This window comes from Macaca mulatta, chromosome 10, assembly GCF_049350105.2.
Source record: "Macaca mulatta isolate MMU2019108-1 chromosome 10, T2T-MMU8v2.0, whole genome shotgun sequence".
In the NCBI taxonomy this organism is placed as follows: domain Eukaryota; kingdom Metazoa; phylum Chordata; class Mammalia; order Primates; family Cercopithecidae; genus Macaca; species Macaca mulatta.
In genome coordinates this window covers 65,837,618-65,858,844 of record NC_133415.1, presented here as the reverse complement: position 1 = coordinate 65,858,844, position 21,227 = coordinate 65,837,618, and the positions used below count along the sequence as shown (strand labels likewise).

At 42.0% G+C, this 21,227-nt stretch overlaps 1 protein-coding gene across 4 annotated transcripts in view; it reads left to right on the top strand.

Moving 5' to 3' along the window:
- The window catches only part of KAT14 (lysine acetyltransferase 14), a 46,696-nt gene that overhangs the window by 3,751 nt on the left and 21,718 nt on the right, over positions 1–21,227 (top strand). The window contains exons 3-7 of one of the 4 annotated variants that reach the window (XM_077951145.1): positions 5,576–5,697; positions 9,030–9,317; positions 14,990–15,171; positions 17,716–18,132; positions 18,270–18,838. In XM_077951145.1, the coding sequence (XP_077807271.1) occupies positions 9,259–9,317; positions 14,990–15,171; positions 17,716–18,132; positions 18,270–18,838 (1,227 nt within the window). In that variant the 5' untranslated portion in view covers positions 5,576–5,697; positions 9,030–9,258. Of the gene's footprint in view, positions 1–5,575; positions 5,698–9,029; positions 9,318–14,989; positions 15,172–17,712; positions 18,133–18,269; positions 18,839–21,227 lie in introns of all 4 variants that reach the window. The other 3 variants (XM_077951144.1, XM_077951143.1, XM_077951142.1) reach the window with 3 other exon arrangements.

Genomic DNA, 21,227 nt, shown 5'->3' with positions numbered 1-21,227 from the left:
GGAAGAAGGAAGGTGACTGATTGCAAAAACCAACATAACCCAGCTTTTCTGCATTTGAACTCGGAGATGTTTGAATTTTTGTTTGCTGAAATACTTGTTCATTTTTAACCGTCTCTAATACCAACATGCTAATCTAAGCCAGCTGTATCCTAAACAATAGCTTTTTACTGATCTCCAGGTTGTATTAAATTGTTTTGGTTTTGTTTCTATATCAATAGGTGAATATATAATATGAATAATAATAAGGTATCAATGTATACTTTTTAGTTCAACAACCAAATGAAGCCAGACATGGTGGCTCACATCTGTAATCCCAGCACTTTGGGAGGCGGAGGCGGCCAGATTATCTGAGCTCAGGAGACAAGCCTGGGTAATGTGGTAAAACCCCGTCTCTATAAAAAACAGGCCAGGCGAGGTGGCTCATGCCTGTAATCCCAGCACTTTGGGAGGCCGGGTGGGGCGGATCACCTGAGTTCAGGAGTTCGAGACCAGCCTGACCAACATGGAAAAACCCCGTCTCTACTAAAAATACAAAATTAGCTGGGTGTGGTGGTGCATGCCTGTAATCCCAGCTACTTGGGAAGCTGAGGCAGGAGAATCGCTTGAACCCGGGAGGCTGAGGTTGCCATGAGCCGAGATTGCACCACTGCACTCCAGCCTGGGCAACAAGAGTGAAAGTCCGTTTCAAAAAAAACCCAAAAAAAACAAAACAAAACAATACAAAAATTAGCTGAGTGTGGTGGTGGTGCACGCCTGTGGTCCCAGCTTCTCAGGAGACTGAGGTGGGAGGGTTGCTTGAGCCTGAGAGGTTGAGGCTGCAATGAGCTGTGATCGAGCCACTGCACTCCAGCCTAGGTGGTGACAGAGTGAGATCCTGTCTCAAAAAAAAAAAAAAAAAGAATTACATGTTACTTAGTTTTTATGTTCATTCATTCATTTAGCAAATCTATTTATGTGTTTATCTATTTATTCAGCAAATTTATTTTTTATTTTTTATTTTTTTTTTGAGACTGAGTCTGGCTCTGTCGCCCAGGCTGGAGTGCAGTGGCCGGATCTCAGCTCACTGCAAGCTCTGCCTCCCGGGTTTACGCCATTCTCCTGCCTCAGCCTCCCGAGTAGCTGGGACCACAGGCGCCCGCCACCTCGCCCGGCTAGTTTTTTGTATTTTTTAGTAGAGATGGGGTTTCACCGTGTTAGCCAGGATGGTCTCGATCTCCTGACCTCGTGATCCGCCCGTCTCGGCCTCCCAAAGTGCTGGGATTACAGGCTTGAGCCACTGCGCCCGGCCTTATTCAGCAAATTTATTATGAACCAGGTACTGTTCTAGGCCTGAGACTACTGTGGTGAACAAGACAGCTAAGGCCTCTGCCCCAAGACAGCTGACATTCTATACTTAATTTTGATAATAAACAGGTCAACAAGATAATTACCCACAGCACTTTTTACTTTGAAGGAAATAAATAGATTGATGAGAAAGATTTTAAATTATACCATTTTAGCCATTTATGGTGTTCCTTGTAAATTGTAGTTACCTTAGCAACATTAGTCTATTATCTTAATTATCAGTGCTTTATTAGGACATCTGATGAAATCTGTCAGTGTTGAATTAGGAAGCCTTTTCTTTGACTTGCCTGAAAAAAATGTAAGTAGAAAATGAAGAGAAGTTTGTATTGAGGATAGAGCCTTATGAATATTATAACTGGGACATTTTTCTCAAGTGTACATGGGATACTGTGTGTAGGCAAGATCTTATTAATAGATTATTGTGATACGTGCACGCAGGTAGATTTGTATTGTCCTGCAAGTGGTTTCTCATAAAAGCTATATAATGGAAGAAGAGCAAATATATGTAATTTGTTATTTTCAAAAATGTGAGTTTTCTGTAGTGGGTCTTTTTAAAAGAAAAGCTGGCTTTTGCTTATTTTGCTCAGACTATGTAATATTGGCTCACTTTGCATATTTATTTACTTTTTTAAAATTTTTAAATCTTTTTGAGACACGGTCTTGCTCTGTTGCTCAGGCTGGAGTGTAGTGGCACGATCTCAGCTCACTACAACCTCCGCCTCCCAGGTTCAAGCAGTCCTCCTGCCTCAGCCTGTCTAGTAGCTGGGATTACAGGCACGCGCCACTATGCCTGGCTAATTTTTTGTATTTTTAGTAGAGACAGGGTTTTGCCATGTTAGCCAGGCTGGTCTCGAACTCCTGACCTCAGGTGATCCACCCACCTCGGCCTCCCAAAGTGCTGGGATTACAGGTGTGAGCCACCGTGCCCGGCCACTTTGCATATTTAATTAGACTAACATAACTTGCAAATTATTTTTTCACTTCCAAAAGACATATGGATGGTGGATACTAACTTGGTAGGGTGAAGTGATAACTTAGGTTGCATATATCTGATTCTTAGCAAACAACTGACCAGTATTTCTAGTTGCATCTGAAAAAGCCCATCTCTTGTTGAAGACCTGAAAGAGAATCAGTTGGTCTTGAATAGACTCCATTGATGTAGCCACATTCTTAGTATATTGAAATGTGGGTTTTCTGTCTTTAAATCTTAAACTTTGAAAGATTTACCAAAGAAATATATAGAAATGCGTGTAACACAAACAGCATTTTGTTTGTATTATAAAATGCTTACAGTAAAGTGGTCTGATCTCCTGATTAAAAGGCCCCTTCCTGCCACGCTCCCTTTCTGTGTCCTTTCCTCCTCGTTGGTGACTCCTGTGAATAGCAGTTCCATACAGAGGAGAAACTTTATCAGACATTTGGGAAGAATAGGGAAGGTTTTACATTCTTTTCCTGGAGACTCATTCTTACGGCACAAGTAAGGATACCATGATCGATCTTTGCCCGTTATTTTTCTACTGTTCTTCAGCATATACTGAGTACCTGCCAGCTCTGAGCTAGGCCCTGTGGATACATTGGTCCACAAGATCAGCTTCATTACTGATGAGCTTGATCTGGTAGCATGAGAACGGAAAACTAAACTAGTGTTCATTTTTTTTTTTTTTTTGAGATGAAGTTTCACTCTTGTTGCCCAGGCTGGAGTGTAATGGCTCACTGCAACCTCTGCCTCCTGCATTCAAACGATTCTCCTGCCTCAGCCTCACGAGTAGCTGAAACTACAGGCATGCTCCACCATGCCCAGCTAATTTTTGTATTTTTAGTACAGACAGGGTTTCACCATGTTGGCCAGGCTGGTCTTGAACTCCTGACCTCAGGTGATTCACCCACCTCAGCCTCCCAAAGTGCTGGGATTACAGGTGTGAGCCACCATGCCTGGCCTGGGATTCATTCTTTTGGATCATAAATTCCAGGAGACGAGGAAAAACAGGTCCTTTATATATTAGTTTATAGTTTTCCCAGTAAAGATTAAGTGATAATAGAAAAAGTTATTTTCAAGTAAATATGCAAACTTTAACTTTTTAAAGTCATAAAATGTCTCAATTATACAGAAAAGTCATAGAAATAAAATAACAGATACTTTATCACTGAGATTATCAGCAAATACATGTTTCTGAGATACTCTTCTGAGTGGGCAAAGCTTGTTCTATGATTTTCTTAAATTATTTATTGAGCAATAATTATTTTTTAAACTTGTGGTGAAATATGCATAACATATAGTTTACCATTTTTTAATGTACAGTTCAGTGGAATTAAGTACATTCACATTGCTGTGTAATCACCACCACCATCCACCTCCAGAATTTTTTTATCTTTTTTTTTTTTTTTTTTGAGACGGAGTCTCGCTCTGTCGCCCAGGCTGGAGTGCAGTGGCGCGATCTCGGCTCACTGCAAGCTCCGCCTCCCGGGTTCACGCCATTCTCCTGCCTCAGCCTCCCGAGTAGCTGGGACTACAGGCGCCCACAACCGCGCCCGGCTAATTTTTTGTATTTTTAGTAGAGACGGGGTTTCACCGTGGTCTCGATCTCCTGACCTTGTGATCCGCCCGCCTCGGCCTCCCAAAGTGCTGGGATTACAGGCGTGAGCCACTGCGCCCGGCAGAATTTTTTTATCTTTACAAAATGAAAGTCCATGCCCATTAAACACTAACTTCTCATGAATATTGATTGCTTAAAGGAAGATGTTTGTTGGCTGGTGTAGACCAGATGCAGGTATAACTGGAAGACATTTAAAAAAATCTGTTCATGGGGTTAATTGTTTTTAGACTGTCTGCAAGTATTGCCAGTTTAAGAATGGGAGAATTTGAAACTTGGTTAGTGAAGAGTCAGAATTACTGGGCCCCTTTGAGTGGTGTAGATACAGGTCTTTCCGTAAGACTGTTGGGGATTTAATGCTGTGAATACAGATGTTGGGGGCGTTAACTGCAATTTAATACACTCCTTACAGATACAGGATGCTCTTTATAGAAATAAGGATTAGGCTGGATGCAGTGGCTCGCATCTGTAATTCCAGCACTTTGAGAGACTGAGGCGGGCGGATCACTTGAGGTCAGGAGTTCAAAACCCTGTCTCTACTGAAAATACAAAAATTAGCCAGGAATGGTGGTGCAAATCTGAGATTCCAGTGCTCGGGAGGCTGAGGCAGGAAAATTGCTTGAACCCAGGAATCGGAGGTTGCAGTGAGCCGAGATCACACCATCACATTCCAGCCTAGGCATCACAGTGGGACTCCGTCTCAAAAAGACCAAACAAACAAACAGAAAAAAAATCTATATGAGTATATGAGTATAGATTCAAAGAAAAATGTCTGAAAGGATGGGATTATTTCTTGATGGTGGATTTCAAGTGATTTTTACTTCCTCCTTTGTTTGCTCTTTTCTATATTACTGAAGTATTTTACAATGAGCATATGTTATTTATATTTCTGGAAAATACTTCCCCATTTGGGGCCATGAATTCCTCATCAGTAAAATAAGAGTAGAGTAAATTAGATTAAGAGTTTACATCCTGAGCTGTGGGGGTGTCTTGGAGCCCTTCGAGAATGGGCTGAGTGGCTGGGCCTTTCAGTTGTCTGTTTCTCCTCTAATGCTGATTTCATTTGAAGGAGGGGTTTGACAGGTAAAAATGGCTGACCGAGTAGATGGCATGTAGCATTATTTTTAGTTCTGAGATTCTGAGAATCTTGTTTTTGCCCACTAAGAGCTTAGAAAAGTGTATACAAGGGTGATTTTCAAGATAGTTGATAAAGGGTAGTGCCATTGGTCAGAAAATGCTGGCTGGAGTAGGCACCTGAAGGCCTCCTGCTGTCAGAAGATAGCCTTTGATTTAGGACTGCACTGTGTAGGGTGCAGATCCTTGGGACAATGCCTGTTTATCAGCTGATTCAGGGGCAGCTCTGTTGTAGCCATCAGTTCAGCCACACAGCCCTGCATGTGTGGCACCTAAGGATTAGATGCTTAGTTCTGCACATAATTAAGTGGATTAGTGATATCTAACGAAAGTGAAAAAGGAAGTAAATTCTACCCTGGGAATATTCTAAGATACTGTCCTTCCTTTGTTCCCTTTGTTCCCCGCCATTCCTACTCAGAATATAAAACAGAAGAAACTTTTCCCTCCTCAAGATTAACATCCCTAACCGTGCTGTTCTCCCACCTCTTGTTTCAATTGTGTTTCAGGTCGTCATGTTGGCAATGTACAACTTGTCTCTAGAAGGAAGTGGACGTCAAGGTTATTTCAGGTGGAAAGAAGATATCTGTGCTTTTATTGAGAAACATTGGACTTTTTTACTAGGGAACAGGTAATGTGTTTTTAAAAAATCTTATACTTGAAGGAATATGTAAAGAATGAAGTATACAAGATTTGAGACTGCCTAACATAGCCTTGTTAGAGATTTATTTTAATTTTTTTGAGACAGAGTCTCCCTCTGTCACCCAGGCTGGAGTACAGTGGCGCGATCATAGCTCACTGCATCCTCAACCTCCTGGGCTCAAGTAATCCTCCTGCGTCAGCCTCCTGAGAAGCTGGGATTACAGGTATGCACCAACATGCCTGACTAGCTTATTTATTTATTTATTTATTTATTTATTTTTTGAGGAGCGTCTTGCTCTACCCCCGAGGCTGGAGTGCAGTGGCGTGATCTTGGCTCCCTGCAACCTCCACCTCCCGGGTTCAAGCGATTCTTCTGCCTTAGCCTCCTGAGTAGCTGGGATTACAGACACCTGCCACCATGCCTGGCTAATTTTTGTATTTTTAGTAGAGACGGGGTTTCACCATGTTGGCCAGGCTGTTCTTGAACTCCTGACTACAGGTGATCCGTCTGCCTCGGCCTCCCAAAGTGCTGGGATTACAGGCATGAGCCACTGCTCCCGGCCTTATTTTTTAATTTTTTTGTAGAGACAGGGGTCTCATGTTGTCTCAGGCTGGTCTCGAACTCCTGGGCTCAAACAGCTTTCCTGCCTCAGCCTTCCAGAGTGCTAGGATTATGGGTATGAGCCACTGTTCCTGACCTTGTTAGGTGTTTACTTGTGGCAATTACAAAGAATTTTTGAATTCCAAAGAATGTTTTTACTTTTTTAAGATTGAAAAAACAAAAAAGAAAACTTGGCCAGGCATGGTGGCTCACGCCTGTAATCCCAGCACTATGGGAGGCCGAGGCAGGTGGATCACCTCTAGTCAGGAGTTCAAGACCAGCCTGGCCAACATGGTGAAACCCCATCTCTACTGAAATACAAAAATTAGCTGGGCGTGGTGGCAGGCAACTATAATCCCAGCTACTCAGGAGGCTGAGGCAGGAGAATCGCTTGAACCCAGGAGGTGGAGGTTGCAGTGAGCCAAGATCGTTCCATTGCACTCCAGCCTGGGCAACAGAGTGAGACTCCATCTAAAAAAAAAAAAAAAAAAGAAAAAAAAAAGAAAGTGTTTATTTCAACTGAACATGACATTTTTTGAAGAAATTCTTAGAATGTTAGAAAATAAGAATTGTATTACATGAGACTCAAGAGTTGGATAAGTCAATATTTCACTTGAGGAGATAGGGTTATTACATTCTTTTAAGCTGTGTGTGGTGGGGCATGCCTGTTGTCCCAGCTACTCAGGAGACCAAGGTTGGAGGATCACTTGAGCCCAGGAGTTTGAGGCCAGCCTGGACAGTATAGTGAGACTCCCATCTCTTAAAAAGCACCAACCAGGCCAGGCCCGGTAGTTCATGCCTGTAATCCCAGCATTTTGGGAGGCTGAGGTGGGCGGATCACCTGAGGTCAGGAGTTTGAGACCAGCCTGGCCAACATGGTGAAACCCCATCTCTACTAAAAATACAAAAATTAGCTGGGCATGCTGGCAGGCCCGTAATCCCAGCTACTCGGGAGGCTGAGGCAGGAGAATCGCTTGAACCTGGGAGGCGGAGGTTGCAGTGAGCTGAGATGGTGCCACTTTACTCCAGCCTAGGTGACTGCGTGAGACTCCGTCTCAAACAAACAAGCAAATAAAAAAACCCAAAACACAGCAGTGCCTTCTAGGAAGACAAGAGAGGAAAAATAAGGCAATTACTGGCTGTATGTATTTAGGTTGCCCTTAGTTAATTTTTTTTTTTTTTTTGAGATGGAATCTCCCTCTGTCGCCCTGGCTGGAGTGCAGTGGCGCAATCTTGGCTCACTGCAATCTCTGCCTCCCGGGTTCATGCCATTCTGCTGCCTCAGCCTCCCGAGTAGCTGGGACTACAGGCGCCCAACACTATGCCCGGCTAATTTTTTGTATTTTTTGTAGAGACAGGATTTCACCATGTTAGCCAGGATGCTCTCGATCTCCTGACCTCGTGATCCGCCGCCTCAGCCTCCTAAAGTGTTGGGACTACAGGCGTGAGCCATCACGCCTGGTCGTTAATAGAGTTTTGTGTTACTAATATTTGTTTTGTTAACTCAGTAGACACTTTTTTATATGTTTGACTATTTTTCATAGTGCTTAGCAAAGTCTGGGAACATCTGTATATGGCTTGTTCATTAGTCACTGTGTTTACCATTGCACTTTGAGTTTGCTGCTGTGTGCTCACCTCAGTGGCTGCTTTGGTTCATTAGACTCGGGGATGCTGATGCACAGACCTTGCGACCATGTATTTTCACTAAAGGTCCACGTGGACCTGACAAGACTTTTATTGCTCTTGGGTACTTGTGAGTTTGCTACCACATTGGTGAATTTTTGTTTGAGATTCTGATTGTTAGTTGTTGTCTGAAGTCCTGTGTGAGATTCATGAATCTTACATAATGAGATTAGTTTAGACATGACAAAGTCTCTGACCGCTTCAGGTCAGGGCAGGGAGTTCATGCTTTTCCTCACTTGGGGCTCACTGCAGCCTCTGTTTCTTCCAACGCTGAGGAATCACAGCTTTGCTTGTGTTACTGAGATGCGGGAGGGCGGTCAGAAGGAGGGTGACCTTCTGCAGGCTGCTGTGAGAAAATGGAATAGACTCCCTACATTTTTACAAAAGGGGTTATTTTGGTTCTTGAGCTATTTAGTGGTGCTAAGAAAAGAATCGACACTATAACTGGTTCTTTCTCATAAGGAAAGGAAATCTGTTGTTTTAGTTTAATGATATAGCACTATTTATGGAACTTAATGCACCCCATTTATAAGGGATAAGAAAGGGAAAAAACTGATAAAATTGGATCTTGGAATGTTTTCATGATCTTCGAGTGCTGTTCTATTTAGAGGGTTATCTCCTAGAAGAAATTGGATTTAGATTGCCTGTTTTTAAGGATATTGCTGGAGTTTAACAGAATTTGTTTAGTTGCTTCATTTGTTCATTTCTAGAGCATGTTTTGAGAGGAATCAGCTGAGCCTTACTTCTTTTTAACATGCCAATGAAAGGCATTAATTACTCTCCAATTTCTGTGTAGTGTAACTGTTATCTAGTGTGTTGGCCATATTGGTATATCACCGGATTTATTAATTTGATCTTCCTATTTAAATCAAGTCACTTAAAAAATACATTAATTTTAAAAGAAACTTATCATCATGGTAAGTGGGAAACCTATATAAATTGTCATAAATAGAATGTAACAATAAAAAATAAAACTGCTGTTAAATTGTAGCTGGATCCCATGACGCATAATGGCAAGCCATGGCTTTCTTTTCCAGTCAAAAAGGGAGGCTACAAGTGTTAATGAGAATTTAAAGCAGTAAACGTCTCTTGATCTAACCAGAAGAAGCAAAAGAGAATTAGAAACCACTCTATGATTCTTGCCACCCAGTTTCATGCTACAGTGCTGCTCTTCACTTTGGGAACTCCACTTGAAACATCAGTGATTGGAAAATCCCTGAAGCCACTACCCCTGGGTAGTTACCACTTGCTCAGATATCTCTGTGTATGTTAACAAGATTACCATACCCCAGAGAAGCTGTTTATAAAGAGCATTTATGTTTAAGGTACACTTTTTTTCATAGCTACTAAAGATTTTCATTCTGCTATCCATAGGACATATTTTATTTATTTGTGTATTTACTTACTTACTTACTTATTTTTTTGAGACGGAGTCCTGCTCTGTCATCCAGGCTGGAGTGCAGTGGCGCGATCTCAGCTCACTGCAGCCTCCACCTCCCAGGTTCAAGCAATTCTCCCATCGCAGCCTGCGGAGACGGTACTACGGGCACACCCGACCATGCCCAACTAATTTTTGTATTTTTAGTAGGGACAGGGTTTCACCATATTGGTCAGGCTGGTCTTGAACTCCTCACTTTAGGTGATCCACCCGCCTGCCACCCAAAGTGCTGAGATTACAGGCATGAACCACTGTACCTGGCCAGGACATACTTTAAATTCTTAAAAATTGTAACCATTTCTTATTTGTCACAAGATCTAGGAGAATAGTATTCAGTGTAATGAAGTTCTAAATTTTCTTTCAGATATTTACAGGTTTTTCTTTTATGTCTTTAATATGTTATTAACGTTTAAATGTAGAAAGGTGTTTTTTTTTTAGTGCTAACCTAAATAATTTTCTGTACCATTGTAGAAACAAGTTAGAAAGTATATGAAAACTTAATTATTACTAAATAATTGCCTAATATTTGTTCATTTAATCTGCTTTTAGTCCTAGCCTTGAATTCTTCGAGAAGGTATAGTTTTGATTAGTGAAGAATAGCTTGAATATTTTCTTCTAGTACCATATTTTACTGATTTTAAGATACATAATTTTGCCAGGCGCGGTGGCTCAAGCCTGTAATCCCAGCACTTTGGGAGGCCGAGACGGGCGGATCACAAGGTCAGGAGATCGAGACCATCCTGGCGAACACGGTGAAACCCCGTCTCTACTAAAAAATACAAAAAACTAGCCGGGCGAGGTGGCGGGCGCCTGTAGTCCCAGCTACTCGGGAGACTGAGGCAGGAGAATGGCGTGAACCCGGGAGGCGGAGCTTGCAGTGAGCTGAGATCCGGCCACTGCACTCCAGCCTGGGCGACAGAGCGAGACTCCGTCTCAAAAAAAAAAAAAAAAAAGATACATAATTTTGCAAATTTTGACATCTCTGACAGCTAGATACATCTTAAGGTTACTGATATGTCATAATTTAATTGGTAGTTAGCTCTTATTTGTACATAAAATGGTGTATCTTAAAGTTAATGGATCTTAGAATTGATGAAATATGATAGAACGCATTTGTAGTATCTATTCTTCAATCAACTTTATGAGGAGGATTCTGGGAAGGTGGCAGATATGAAGCATCCGCCGTCCTGCCTAGACAGCAGTTGCACTGGCAGTCAGACCGATGGAACTATTTTGGAACTCTAGAGTCTAATAAAGGCTTGCAGTTTCCAAGGGAAGGCATAGACAGTAGATTGTGGTTAATACCGGTCAATTTTAGTTCTTAATGCAGTAGCAGCTACCCATCCGCCTTCTCTAGCCACTAGGGAGAAAACTGTGTGTGTGTTCCTATAGTGGCTTACACACAGCTTGTAGCATCCAGGGTGGGCAAAAATAAGCCTGTTTTCCAAATATTGGGTATTTGTGCTCTGATCACTGATTGCTGCTTCTAATCATAGAGGGGCAAAGAGATGGCAGCCATTGTTTTAGCTCCCCCCATTGCAAAAATGGGTAAAGGAATTTAATAGACTTTCCTTCAAAGATATAAAAATGGCCAATGAACACATCAAAAGCTGCTCAACATCATTAATCATTAGGGAAACACAAATCAAATCTATTAACACGATACCACCTCACGCCTCTTAGGATGACAAAAAAAAAAAAAAAAAAAAACCCAGAAAATAACAACTGTGGGCGAGAATGTGGAGAAATGGGAACTCTTTTGCAGTGTTAGTGGGAATATAAAATTGTACAATCATTGTGGAAAACGGTGTGGTATTTCCTCAAATAGTTAAAAATATAATGATCATATGATCTGGCAATTTCACTTCTGGGTATATACTCAAAAGGATTGAAAGCAAGGTCTCAGAGATACTCATATCTCCATGTTTTTAGCAGCATTATTCACAATAACTGAGATGTGGAACCAACCCAAGTGTCCATCAGTAGATGAATGGATAAGTAAAATGTGGCATATAGACACAGTAGATATCATTCAGTCTTAAAAAGGAAGGACATTCTGGCACATGCTGCAATGTAGATGAACTCTGAGGACATTATGCTGTGTGAAACAAACCAATCACAAGAAAACATACTGTGTGATTCCACTTATCTGAGATACTTAGGGTAGTGAAAATCTCAGATACAGAAAGTAGAACGGTGGTTGTCAGCACTGGGTGGGGAGGGTGGAATTGGGAGTTGTTTAACGGTTGTAGAGTTTCAGTTTTGCCCTTTGAAAAGCGTTCTGAAGGTGGATGGTGGTGGTGATTGTGCCATATAAATGTACTTAATACCACTGAACTCTACTCTTAAAAATTAAGATAGTAAATGTTATGTATATTTTACCACAATAATAATTTTGGGGGAAAACTTTTTTTTTTTTTTTTTTTAAGACAAAGTCTTACTCTCGTTGCCCTGACTGGAGTGCAGTGGCGCGATCTCGGCTCACTGCAACTTCCGCCTCCCAGGTTTAAGCGAATCTCTTGCCTCAGCCTCCTGAGTAGCTGGGATTACAGGTACACACCACCACGCCCGGCTAATTTTTGTATTTTTGGTAGAGATGGGGTTTCGCCATGTTGGCCAGGCTGGTCTTTTTTTTTTTTTTTTTTGTTGAGACAGAGTCTCGCTTTGTCGCCCAGGCTGGGGTGCAGTGGCCAGATCTCAGCTCACTGCAAGCTCCGCCTCCCGGGTTTACGCCATTCTCCTGCCTCAGCCTCCCTAGTAGCTGGGACTACAGGCGCCCGCCACCTCGCCCGGCTAGTTTTTTGTATTTTTTAGTAGAGACGGGGTTTCACCGTGTTAGCCAGGATGGTCTGGATCTCCTGACCTCGTGATCCGCCCGTCTCGGCCTCCCAAAGTGCTGGGATTACAGGCTTGAGCCACCGCGCCCGGCCATTGGGGGAAAACTATTTAGGCCATTCATAAATACTGTGTTTATATATGTCCTGGCAATAAATTTATTCCATTTTATGCAAATATTTTGTTATGTGTCTGTGCTGTGATTTAGCTGGCTCTATTAGTTTGCTAATGATGCTGTAACACAAACTGGATGGCTTAAACAACAGAAATGTATTCCAGTTCTAGAGGCTGGAAATCTGAAATCCAGGTGTTGATAGGGTTGGTTCCTTTTGAAGGCTGTGAGGGAGAGAATGTTCTATGCCTCTCCCTAGCTTCTGTGCCACAGGCCTTCCTTGGCTTGTAGATGACATTCTCCCTGTGTCTTCATGCATCTTCCCTCTCTACACATCTGTCTCTCTGTCCAAGTTTCCCCTTTGTATAAGGTCACCAGTCATATTGGATTAGTGTTCAACTTCATGACCTCCTGATCACTGTTTGCACGTAAGGTCACATTCACAAGTACTGGGACTTCAACATCTTTTGGGAGAACACAATTAAATCTGTAACACTGGACAATAACTTTATAAAGATTTATATTGTTTCCAGTTTTTGTGTGTTTAAGTTAGCCTTGTGGGGAATATTCTTGTATATATATCCTTTGTGTTTTTATGATTAGAAGTAGATTTGTGAGGTCAGAGGATACACACAATTTTGCTGTACATTATGAAAGTAACCTCCAGAAAGTATATGCCTGTTTGTAGTCCCACTGTCAATGTACAAGTACGCACCCATTTTCCACACACTAAATAACACATTGGTTTTTAAAATCTTTTGAGTCTGTCAATCTTTTTATTGTTTTTGTTTGAGATAGGATTTCATCCTGTCACCCAGGCTGGAGTGCTGTGGCACAGTCATGGCTCACTGCAGCCTTGACCCCCCAGGCACAAGTGATCCTCCCACCTCAGCCTCCCAAGTAGCTGGGACCACAGGCACGTGCCATCACACCCAGCTAATTTTTGGGTTTTTTTTGTAGAAATGAGGTCTGTTTGCCAAACTTTTGTTTATTTATTGCAGTGAAAACAGTGAAAATTTACCATCTTAACCAGTTCTAAGTGTACAGTTCAGTAGTGTTAAGTATATTCACATATTTGAATATAGATTCACAGATGGCCAGAACTCTTCTCAGCTTGCAGATCTGAAACTCTATCCCTATTAAATAACTCTCCATTCTCCCCTCCCTACAGCTCTAGGTAGTCACCTTTCTACTTTCTGTTTCTATGACTTTGACTACTCTAAATACTTCATATATGCAGAACCATACAGTGTTTGTCTTTTTGGGACTGGCTTATTTCACTTAGCATAATGTCCTCAAGGGTTATCCACATTGCAGCATATGACAGGATTTCCTTTATTTTTAAGACTGAATAATATTCTATTGTATGTGTTTATGTTACATTTTGTATTAGGGTTTGGAAAGATTAGAAAAAGAGAAGAATGTAGGATAGGTACTTTGGGACCAAAAGGTTGGGGGTTTCATTCTCTCCATCTCAGACAGTGCTTTTTTTGAGACCAAGTTTTGTTCTTGTTGCCCAGGCTGGAGTGCAGTGGCACAGTCTTGGCTCACTGCAACCTCCGCCTCTCAGGTTCAAAGATTCTCCTGCCTCACCCTCCCAAGTAGCTGGAATTACAGGCGTGTGCCATAACACCTGGCTAATTTTGTATTTTTACTAGAGACGGGGTTTCACCATGTCAGCCAAGCTGGTCTCGAACTCCTGACCTCAGGTGATCCACCCGCCTTGGCCTCCCAAAGTGCTGGGATTACAGGCGTGAGCTACCATGCCCGGCCTCAGATAGTGCTTATGCCTACTGTATCTTAGCTTATTTATTTTCTGTGTTTTCTATTAATAATACATCGCTGTTCCTCAGAATGCTTTTCCTTTGCCTTCCCAGCATTATCTTCAAACTGTTAGACTGGTCTTCTTGTGAAAGACTGTCTTTGAGGATTTTTGGCATTCGATTTATGTTTTCAAGGTGGAAATAGAACAGTTGCCTTAAAAGAATTTTCAACAGGGAACCCCAAATAGTTGACATTTTGTACATTTTGGTTATTTTGTCGTGCAGTAGGTGCTTGTGGAACATGCCACATAGTTTTGTTACCACTCTAGTGCTTCAAGGCAGATAGGATCAGATTGAGAAATGTGTGCGACTTCTCGGGTAAAATCAGCTGTTCACTGGAGCCAGTGATTAACTTCTATCACAAAATGCCCAGGCTTGGAGTTACACTTTTTGTATGGTTTATTCTTGGGAGCTGTGCTTAATTCACATAAAAAAGCAACTTAATTAAAATTAGCCTGTAGAATTCCATAATCGTGATGATTGTGATGAGAAGTATTTTACATGCTTTGTTTGAATTATTTCGTTTAATCCTCCTAGCAACCCTGTGAGGTAAGTTCTATTATCCTGGTTTTACAGATGAACAAACCGAGGGTGCTAGAAGTTGGTAGTGCCAGGGTTTGAAGCAGGTGGACTCCAGAGCCTCTCTCCTGCCTCTCGTGCTCTGCTCCTTCAGTAGCTGGAGGTGCCATTGCATGTTGCAGGCCGGGAGTCACAGTATACACAGACTGTCTTTTCTGTATAATGAGCAAATTGAAGTGCCAATCATTTTCAAATTCTTGGACTCTTTAGGAAAAAGACGTCCACCTGGTGGAGCACCGTGGCAGGTTGCCTCAGCGTGGGAAGTCCCATGTACTTCCGTTCAGGTGCTCAGGAATTTGGAGAGCCGGGATGGTGGAAACTTGTTCATAACAAGCCCCCAACGATGAAACCTGAAGGAGAGAAGTTGTCTGCCTCTACTTTGAAAATAAAAGGTACTGTTGTGAGAACAGTACAAAAGATGCTAGTCAGACCAGAGCCAAGCAGGTGTGAGTCCAGGAGACACTCCTGCTTCCACTGGGCATGGCTTGCAGGCCTCTCTGGAACTACTCTGCTTAATACTTCTGTGATGATACTTGTGTGTGTGCTAGAAATAAATGCCACATAAAAACATTTTATCATTTCCTAATCAAGCTGTCATTTCTATAAATTTCCCAGGGTATCTGAAAGGTTCAATGTTTTCCATCTGGTTTTTGTTTTTAAACTTCTCACAAAGGTGAAAAGATGTTTTAAAATTCCCTTAATAAATAACATGATGAATTCCCATGTACCTTCCACCTCACTTTGACATTAACTCCTGACAGTCTCATTTTATCTAAATCCTCAATACTTTCCCCCAACCTTCCCCATTCTTACTATTGGATTATATAGAAACAAATCCCAGGAATCAACATTTCATTTCTAAATATCTTAGACTATCTCTAAGAGATCAGGATTCTTTCCTTTTTGCAGCCTGACCATAATGCCATTTTCATATTTAAAAAGATGTTAAGAGTAACTTCTTACTATCACATATTGATCTGGTTTTATGATCTAAAAAGTTTTTAATGAGCTTTTAAATTTTTATATTTATTTGTTTGCTTGTTTGTTTATTTATTTATTTGAGATAGAGTCTCACTCTGTCACCCAGGCTGGAGTGCAGTGGTGCAATCTTGGCGCACTGTAACCTCTCCCTCTTAGGTTCAAATGATTTTCGTGCCTTAGCTTCCCAAATAACATGCCACCATGCCCAGCTAATTTTTTTAAAATTTTTATTAGAGACGTCTTTTGCCATGTTGGCCAGGTTGGTCTCGAACTCCTGACCTCAGGCTATCCACCTGCCTTGACCTCACAAAGTGCAGGGATTACAGGGTGAGCCACCGGACCAGACTGATGAGCTTTAATATAATTGGGAAGAAAATCAAATAGTACTTAAGGGTGTAAAGTATGAAAGTTCCCCCTCCTGCCTATTGCCTGCAATTTCATTTCCCAGAGTAACCACTGTTGTCTTTTGTGAATACTTTCAGAAATGATCTCTGCAGATTTAAGCATTTTCTTACTTTTTAAAAAAAGTAAAATGGACTCATACTATATGAGTTTTCCATTTTTGCCACACTTACCAGTATGTCTTGGACATCTTTCCGTGACAGTACATGTAGATTTACCCTATTTTATTTCATTACATCCATTATATAATTATGTGATAATTTGTTAAACCATTCTCCTGTTGATGGACATCTTGGTTGTTTCTACCTTTTTGTTGTTTTATTTATTTATTTTTTAATTAAAACATTTAAAAAAAATAATAGAGATAGGGTCTCACTATGTTTCCTGGGCTGGTCTTGAACTGTCGGGCTCAAGTGATCCTCTGGCCTCTGCCTCCAAAAATGTTGGGATTACAGGCGTGAGCCATCACGCCTGACCTTTTGTTACTTTAAACAGTGCTACAATTCTACAAATTTGTGTACATGTGAAAATGTGATAAATTCCTGGAAACAGAGTTCCTACATCAAAGGGCATATTCATTCAAAATTTTAATCAGGATTGCCAAATTATCCTCCAAGAAACTGTAATAAGGCCGGGCGTGGTGGCTCATGCCTGTAATCCCAGTACTTTGGGAGGCCGAGGTGGGTGGATCATCTGAGGTCAGGAGTTCAAGACCAGCCTGGCCAACATGATGAAAGCCCATCTGTACAGAAATACAAAAATGAGCCGGGTGTGGTGGTGCATGCCTGTAATCCCAGCTTCTCAGGAGGCTGAGGCAGGAGAATTGCTTGAACCCGGGAGGCAGAGGTTGCAGTGAGCCGAGATCACACCACTACATTCCAGCCTGGGCAACAGAGCAAGACCCTGTCCCCCCAAAAAAAAGTGCCCATTGAAATGCCCATAAAAATGCCCATTTCCCCATACATTTACTGAGCTTTATCAAACTTTTTTTTTGGCTCACTGCAGCCACCACCTCCTGGGCTCAAGATCTGTCCACCTCAGCCTCCCAAAGTGCTGGGATTAAGAGGCGTGCACCACCACGCCTGGCTAAACTTTTAATGTTTACCAGTTCCAGTAGGTGAAAGACAGTATTTATTTGTTTAAATTTGCAGTATAACTTCTTTTTTCTCAAGAGATATCTAAGTCTTTTTTAGTTAGGGCATTCATTGAACATTTCTCTTTCTTGAACATGATACTATGCATAATGATAAATTAGCAAAGGAAACTAAAGTTGAGTAGTTATTTTAAAATTTAGATATGGGTTGAGCAATCCAAATCTGAAAATCCAAAATCAAAAACACTCCAAAATCTGAAACTTTTTGAGCACCGACATAATGTTAAAAGGAAATGCTCATTTGGAGCATTTCAGATTTTGGATTTCTGGGTTTGGGATACTCAGGCCTAAGTATAATGCAAATATTCAAAAATCTGAAAACATCTGAAATCCAAAACATACTTGTGCCCAAGCATTTCAGATGAGGGATACTCAGCCTGTATTTATTCTTTCCTAGCAGCCTCAAAACCAACTTTAGATCCCATCATTACTGTTGAGGGACTTAGAAAACGAGCAAGTCGGAATCCTGTGGAATCTGCCATGGAATTAAAAGAGAAAAGGTCTCGAACTCAGGAAGCAAAAGACATTAGAAGAGCCCAGAAGGAGGCCGCTGGCTTTCTTGACAGGAGCACGTCTTCTACCCCTGTAAAATTCATAAGCCGAGGCCGCAGGCCAGATGTGATTCTGGAAAAAGGCGAAGTGATTGACTTTTCCTCCTTGAGCTCCTCTGACCGTACCCCACTGACAAGCCCATCTCCTTCTCCTTCTCTGGATTTCTCTGCTCCCGGGACACCTGCCTCTCATTCTGCCACGCCTAGCTTGCTTTCAGAAGCAGATCTGATTCCAGATGTGATGCCCCCACAAGCCTTGTTTCATGGTAAGACTTTGGTTGCTTTGGTCTTTTATTTTGGGTATGGGCCGTGGTATAAATATACAAGTTTTCACCCTGTGGGCTGTGTGCTCTGCATTTCTTCCTTCCCGTGCCTTGATGACACTGTTTTGTACTCTGCACAGATGATGATGAGATGGAAGGCGATGGAGTCATAGACCCAGGGATGGAGTATGTCCCACCCCCTGCTGGGTCAGTAGCTTCTGGGCCAGTGGTTGGGGGCAGAAAGAAGGTCAGAGGCCCTGAACAGATAAAGCAGGAGGTAGAGAGTGAGGAGGAAAAACCTGACAGGATGGATATTGACAGTGAAGACACAGATTCAAACATGTCTTTGCAAACAAGGGCTAGAGAAAAGAGGAAGCCTCAGCTGGAGAAGGACACAAAGCCGAAAGAGCCCAAGTATACTCCCGTGAGCATCTACGAGGAAAAGCTCCTGCTCAAGAGGCTGGAAGCTTGTCCCGGTGCTGTTGCCATGACTCCGGAAGCTCGGAGACTGAAGCGCAAACTGATTGTCAGACAAGCAAAAAGAGATAGGGGATTACCACTTTTTGACTTGGATCAAGTTGTTAATGCTGCTCTTCTGTTGGTTGATGGGATTTATGGAGCCAAAGAAGGAGGAGTTTCCAGACTTCCAGCTGGACAAGCCACGTACAGAACTACCTGTCAGGACTTCAGAATCCTTGACCGATACCAGGTGAATGCAAGCACTTGCTGTAAAGCTGGTGGGGGCAGGAGTGGAGGTGGGGCAGGGAGCACCAGGCATTGGACACGGTTATGCTGTGACCTTTTAAATCCTGAGTAATTTGGGAAGAGAAAAGTAAAGTGCGAGGGAAAAAAATACAAAAGTCGCTGGGCTTTATATTTCAGAATTGTTCATTATAAGTACACTTGAATACATTTGAGTTTTTCTTTTCCTTTGGGCATTCAAACATAACCTATAAGTTTGGTTCATCTGTCTGTCTCTCTCTCTGAGGATAGCTATACATGACTTGTGTCATAGCTTTGACAAATTTGTTGAGACCGTGACGGTGTCTCAGACGCTGTGCTGCACAGGATCTGAAGGTGTGTAGACATCTGTGTAGGACAACATGAAGAAATAGCAGCTAAGGGATCAGTGTGGTAGCAGTGTTGCTCAAAGGATGGTCAGTGGAACCCAAGTTTTGTGGATGCTTCTGGGAACAATTAATTCCACTTAGAACTACCTGCATATACTCTCGCACTGGGAGGAACAAGAGGCCTTATTTCCCTATATCTTTGCTAGCACTCAACACCAACCAGCCTTTACGTTTTGCTAATTGGCTGGCTGTAAAGTGAAATCTTGTTTTTTATTTACATTTCTTTGGTTACAGGTGAGGCTAAATTTCCTGGTTGTTTCTTTGTCTGTGAATTGCCTGTTTGGAGTTTGCACGTTTTTCTCTCTTATTCTCTGGAAGCTAGTGGGATCTGCTCTTCATTGCTGGTGTTCTGGTATTATTCAGTGATGTGCCATATGTAGGGCCTATGTAGGGCTTATGCTGGACATGTGGTGTGTGGGCCCTTTCAATTTGAAACTTTCTTTCCTGAGTATGGAAAAGTCTTGATTTCCTATCTTCTATTTTTTCTGTTCTCTCATTTTAGAACTCCCCATTATTTGGATATTGGACCCTGTAGATAAAAAGTTGGCAAACTTTGTCTGTGAAGAAATAAGTATTTCTGCCAGATAGTAATTACTTTAGGCTTTGCCGGCCACAAAATCTCATTCGCAACTCCTCAACTCTGCTGTTGTGATTGGAGAGCTATAGTGAATGACTGTGGCTGTGTTCCAGTAAAACTTTACTAAAATGGGCAGTGGGCTGGATTTAGCCTGTGGGCTGTAGTCTACCAAGATTCCTACTCCAGATAGATCCTCTCTTCTTTTTTCTCCTAATTCCCATCTTTCCTGGGAAGCACAGTATTAACTGGCCAAGTGGGGAGAGCCCAGGAGCCCATCAAACTGACTCTCCCTGTATTCGGTACAGTGCTCCCACCCTTGGCTTCCTGTGTCCAGGATCTCCCTCTTGAGCCTCTCCAGTCTTCTGCCTGTGGAGAGAAAGATCATTTCCTAGATGTGGGCAGTATAATTACTATAGGGGTATAATTGGAGGCTTTAACCTCCTAAAGAACCTCTTAATCATAGTCATACCCCCAGGCTCTAAGCCTGGTGCCTTGGATGACTGCACTTCCTTGAGGCTGTGTTTTGTAAATCACCCTGCTTAGCTTCACCACTGGCTTAGGCATTGACTTCCTTTGGTTGTTAAGTCATTTGCTGCTTGTTCATATGCTTTTGTTAGTCATCTATTCACTTGTTCTTTTTTTTTTTTTTTTTGAGACATGGTCTCCCTCTGTCACCCAGATTGTAATGTAGCAGCACAACCACAGCTCATTGCAGCCCCGAACTCCAGGCTCAAGCAGTTCTTCCACCTCAGCTTCCCAAGTAGCTGGTATTATAGGCACACATTCCCACACTCAGCTAATTTTATTTTTATTTTTATTTTTAGTAGAGACAGGGTCTTACCATCTTGCCCAGACTGGTCTCGAACTCCTGGGCTCAGGTGATCGCCTCAGCCTCCCAAAGTGCTGGGATTACAGGCATGAGCCACTGTGCCTGGCCAATATTCACCTGTTCTTTGTTCTTGTGGGCCTGTTTCGTGCCTATACTTAATTTTTTAAATTGTTTAAGATGTGTCATACAGATAGAAGGTGGCATAGAAATATGGGATAGTTTAGATATTAATAAAATAAATGCCCATGTATTCATCTTCTGGATAAAGAGTGTTGTAAACACCTTAGAAGTCTCCTGTGTACTTTCTCTTCCCCTGAGAGGAAGCCACGTTGACTTATAGTGTTAATTATTCATTTGCTTTTTAAATGTGTATGTCTCTAAAAGATATACTTTTAGTTTAAAAAAATACTGAGTAGCAAGCACAAATCTAGCTGTGTAAGGAAATTGCCACTATTCGATGAAGTTTCCTGGAGAAGATCAGCTAAATAGTCATTCTGGGTCATTGTTGTGGACTGAATTGTGTCTTCCTAAAGGATATGTTGAAGTCCCACCCCTGGGGTAC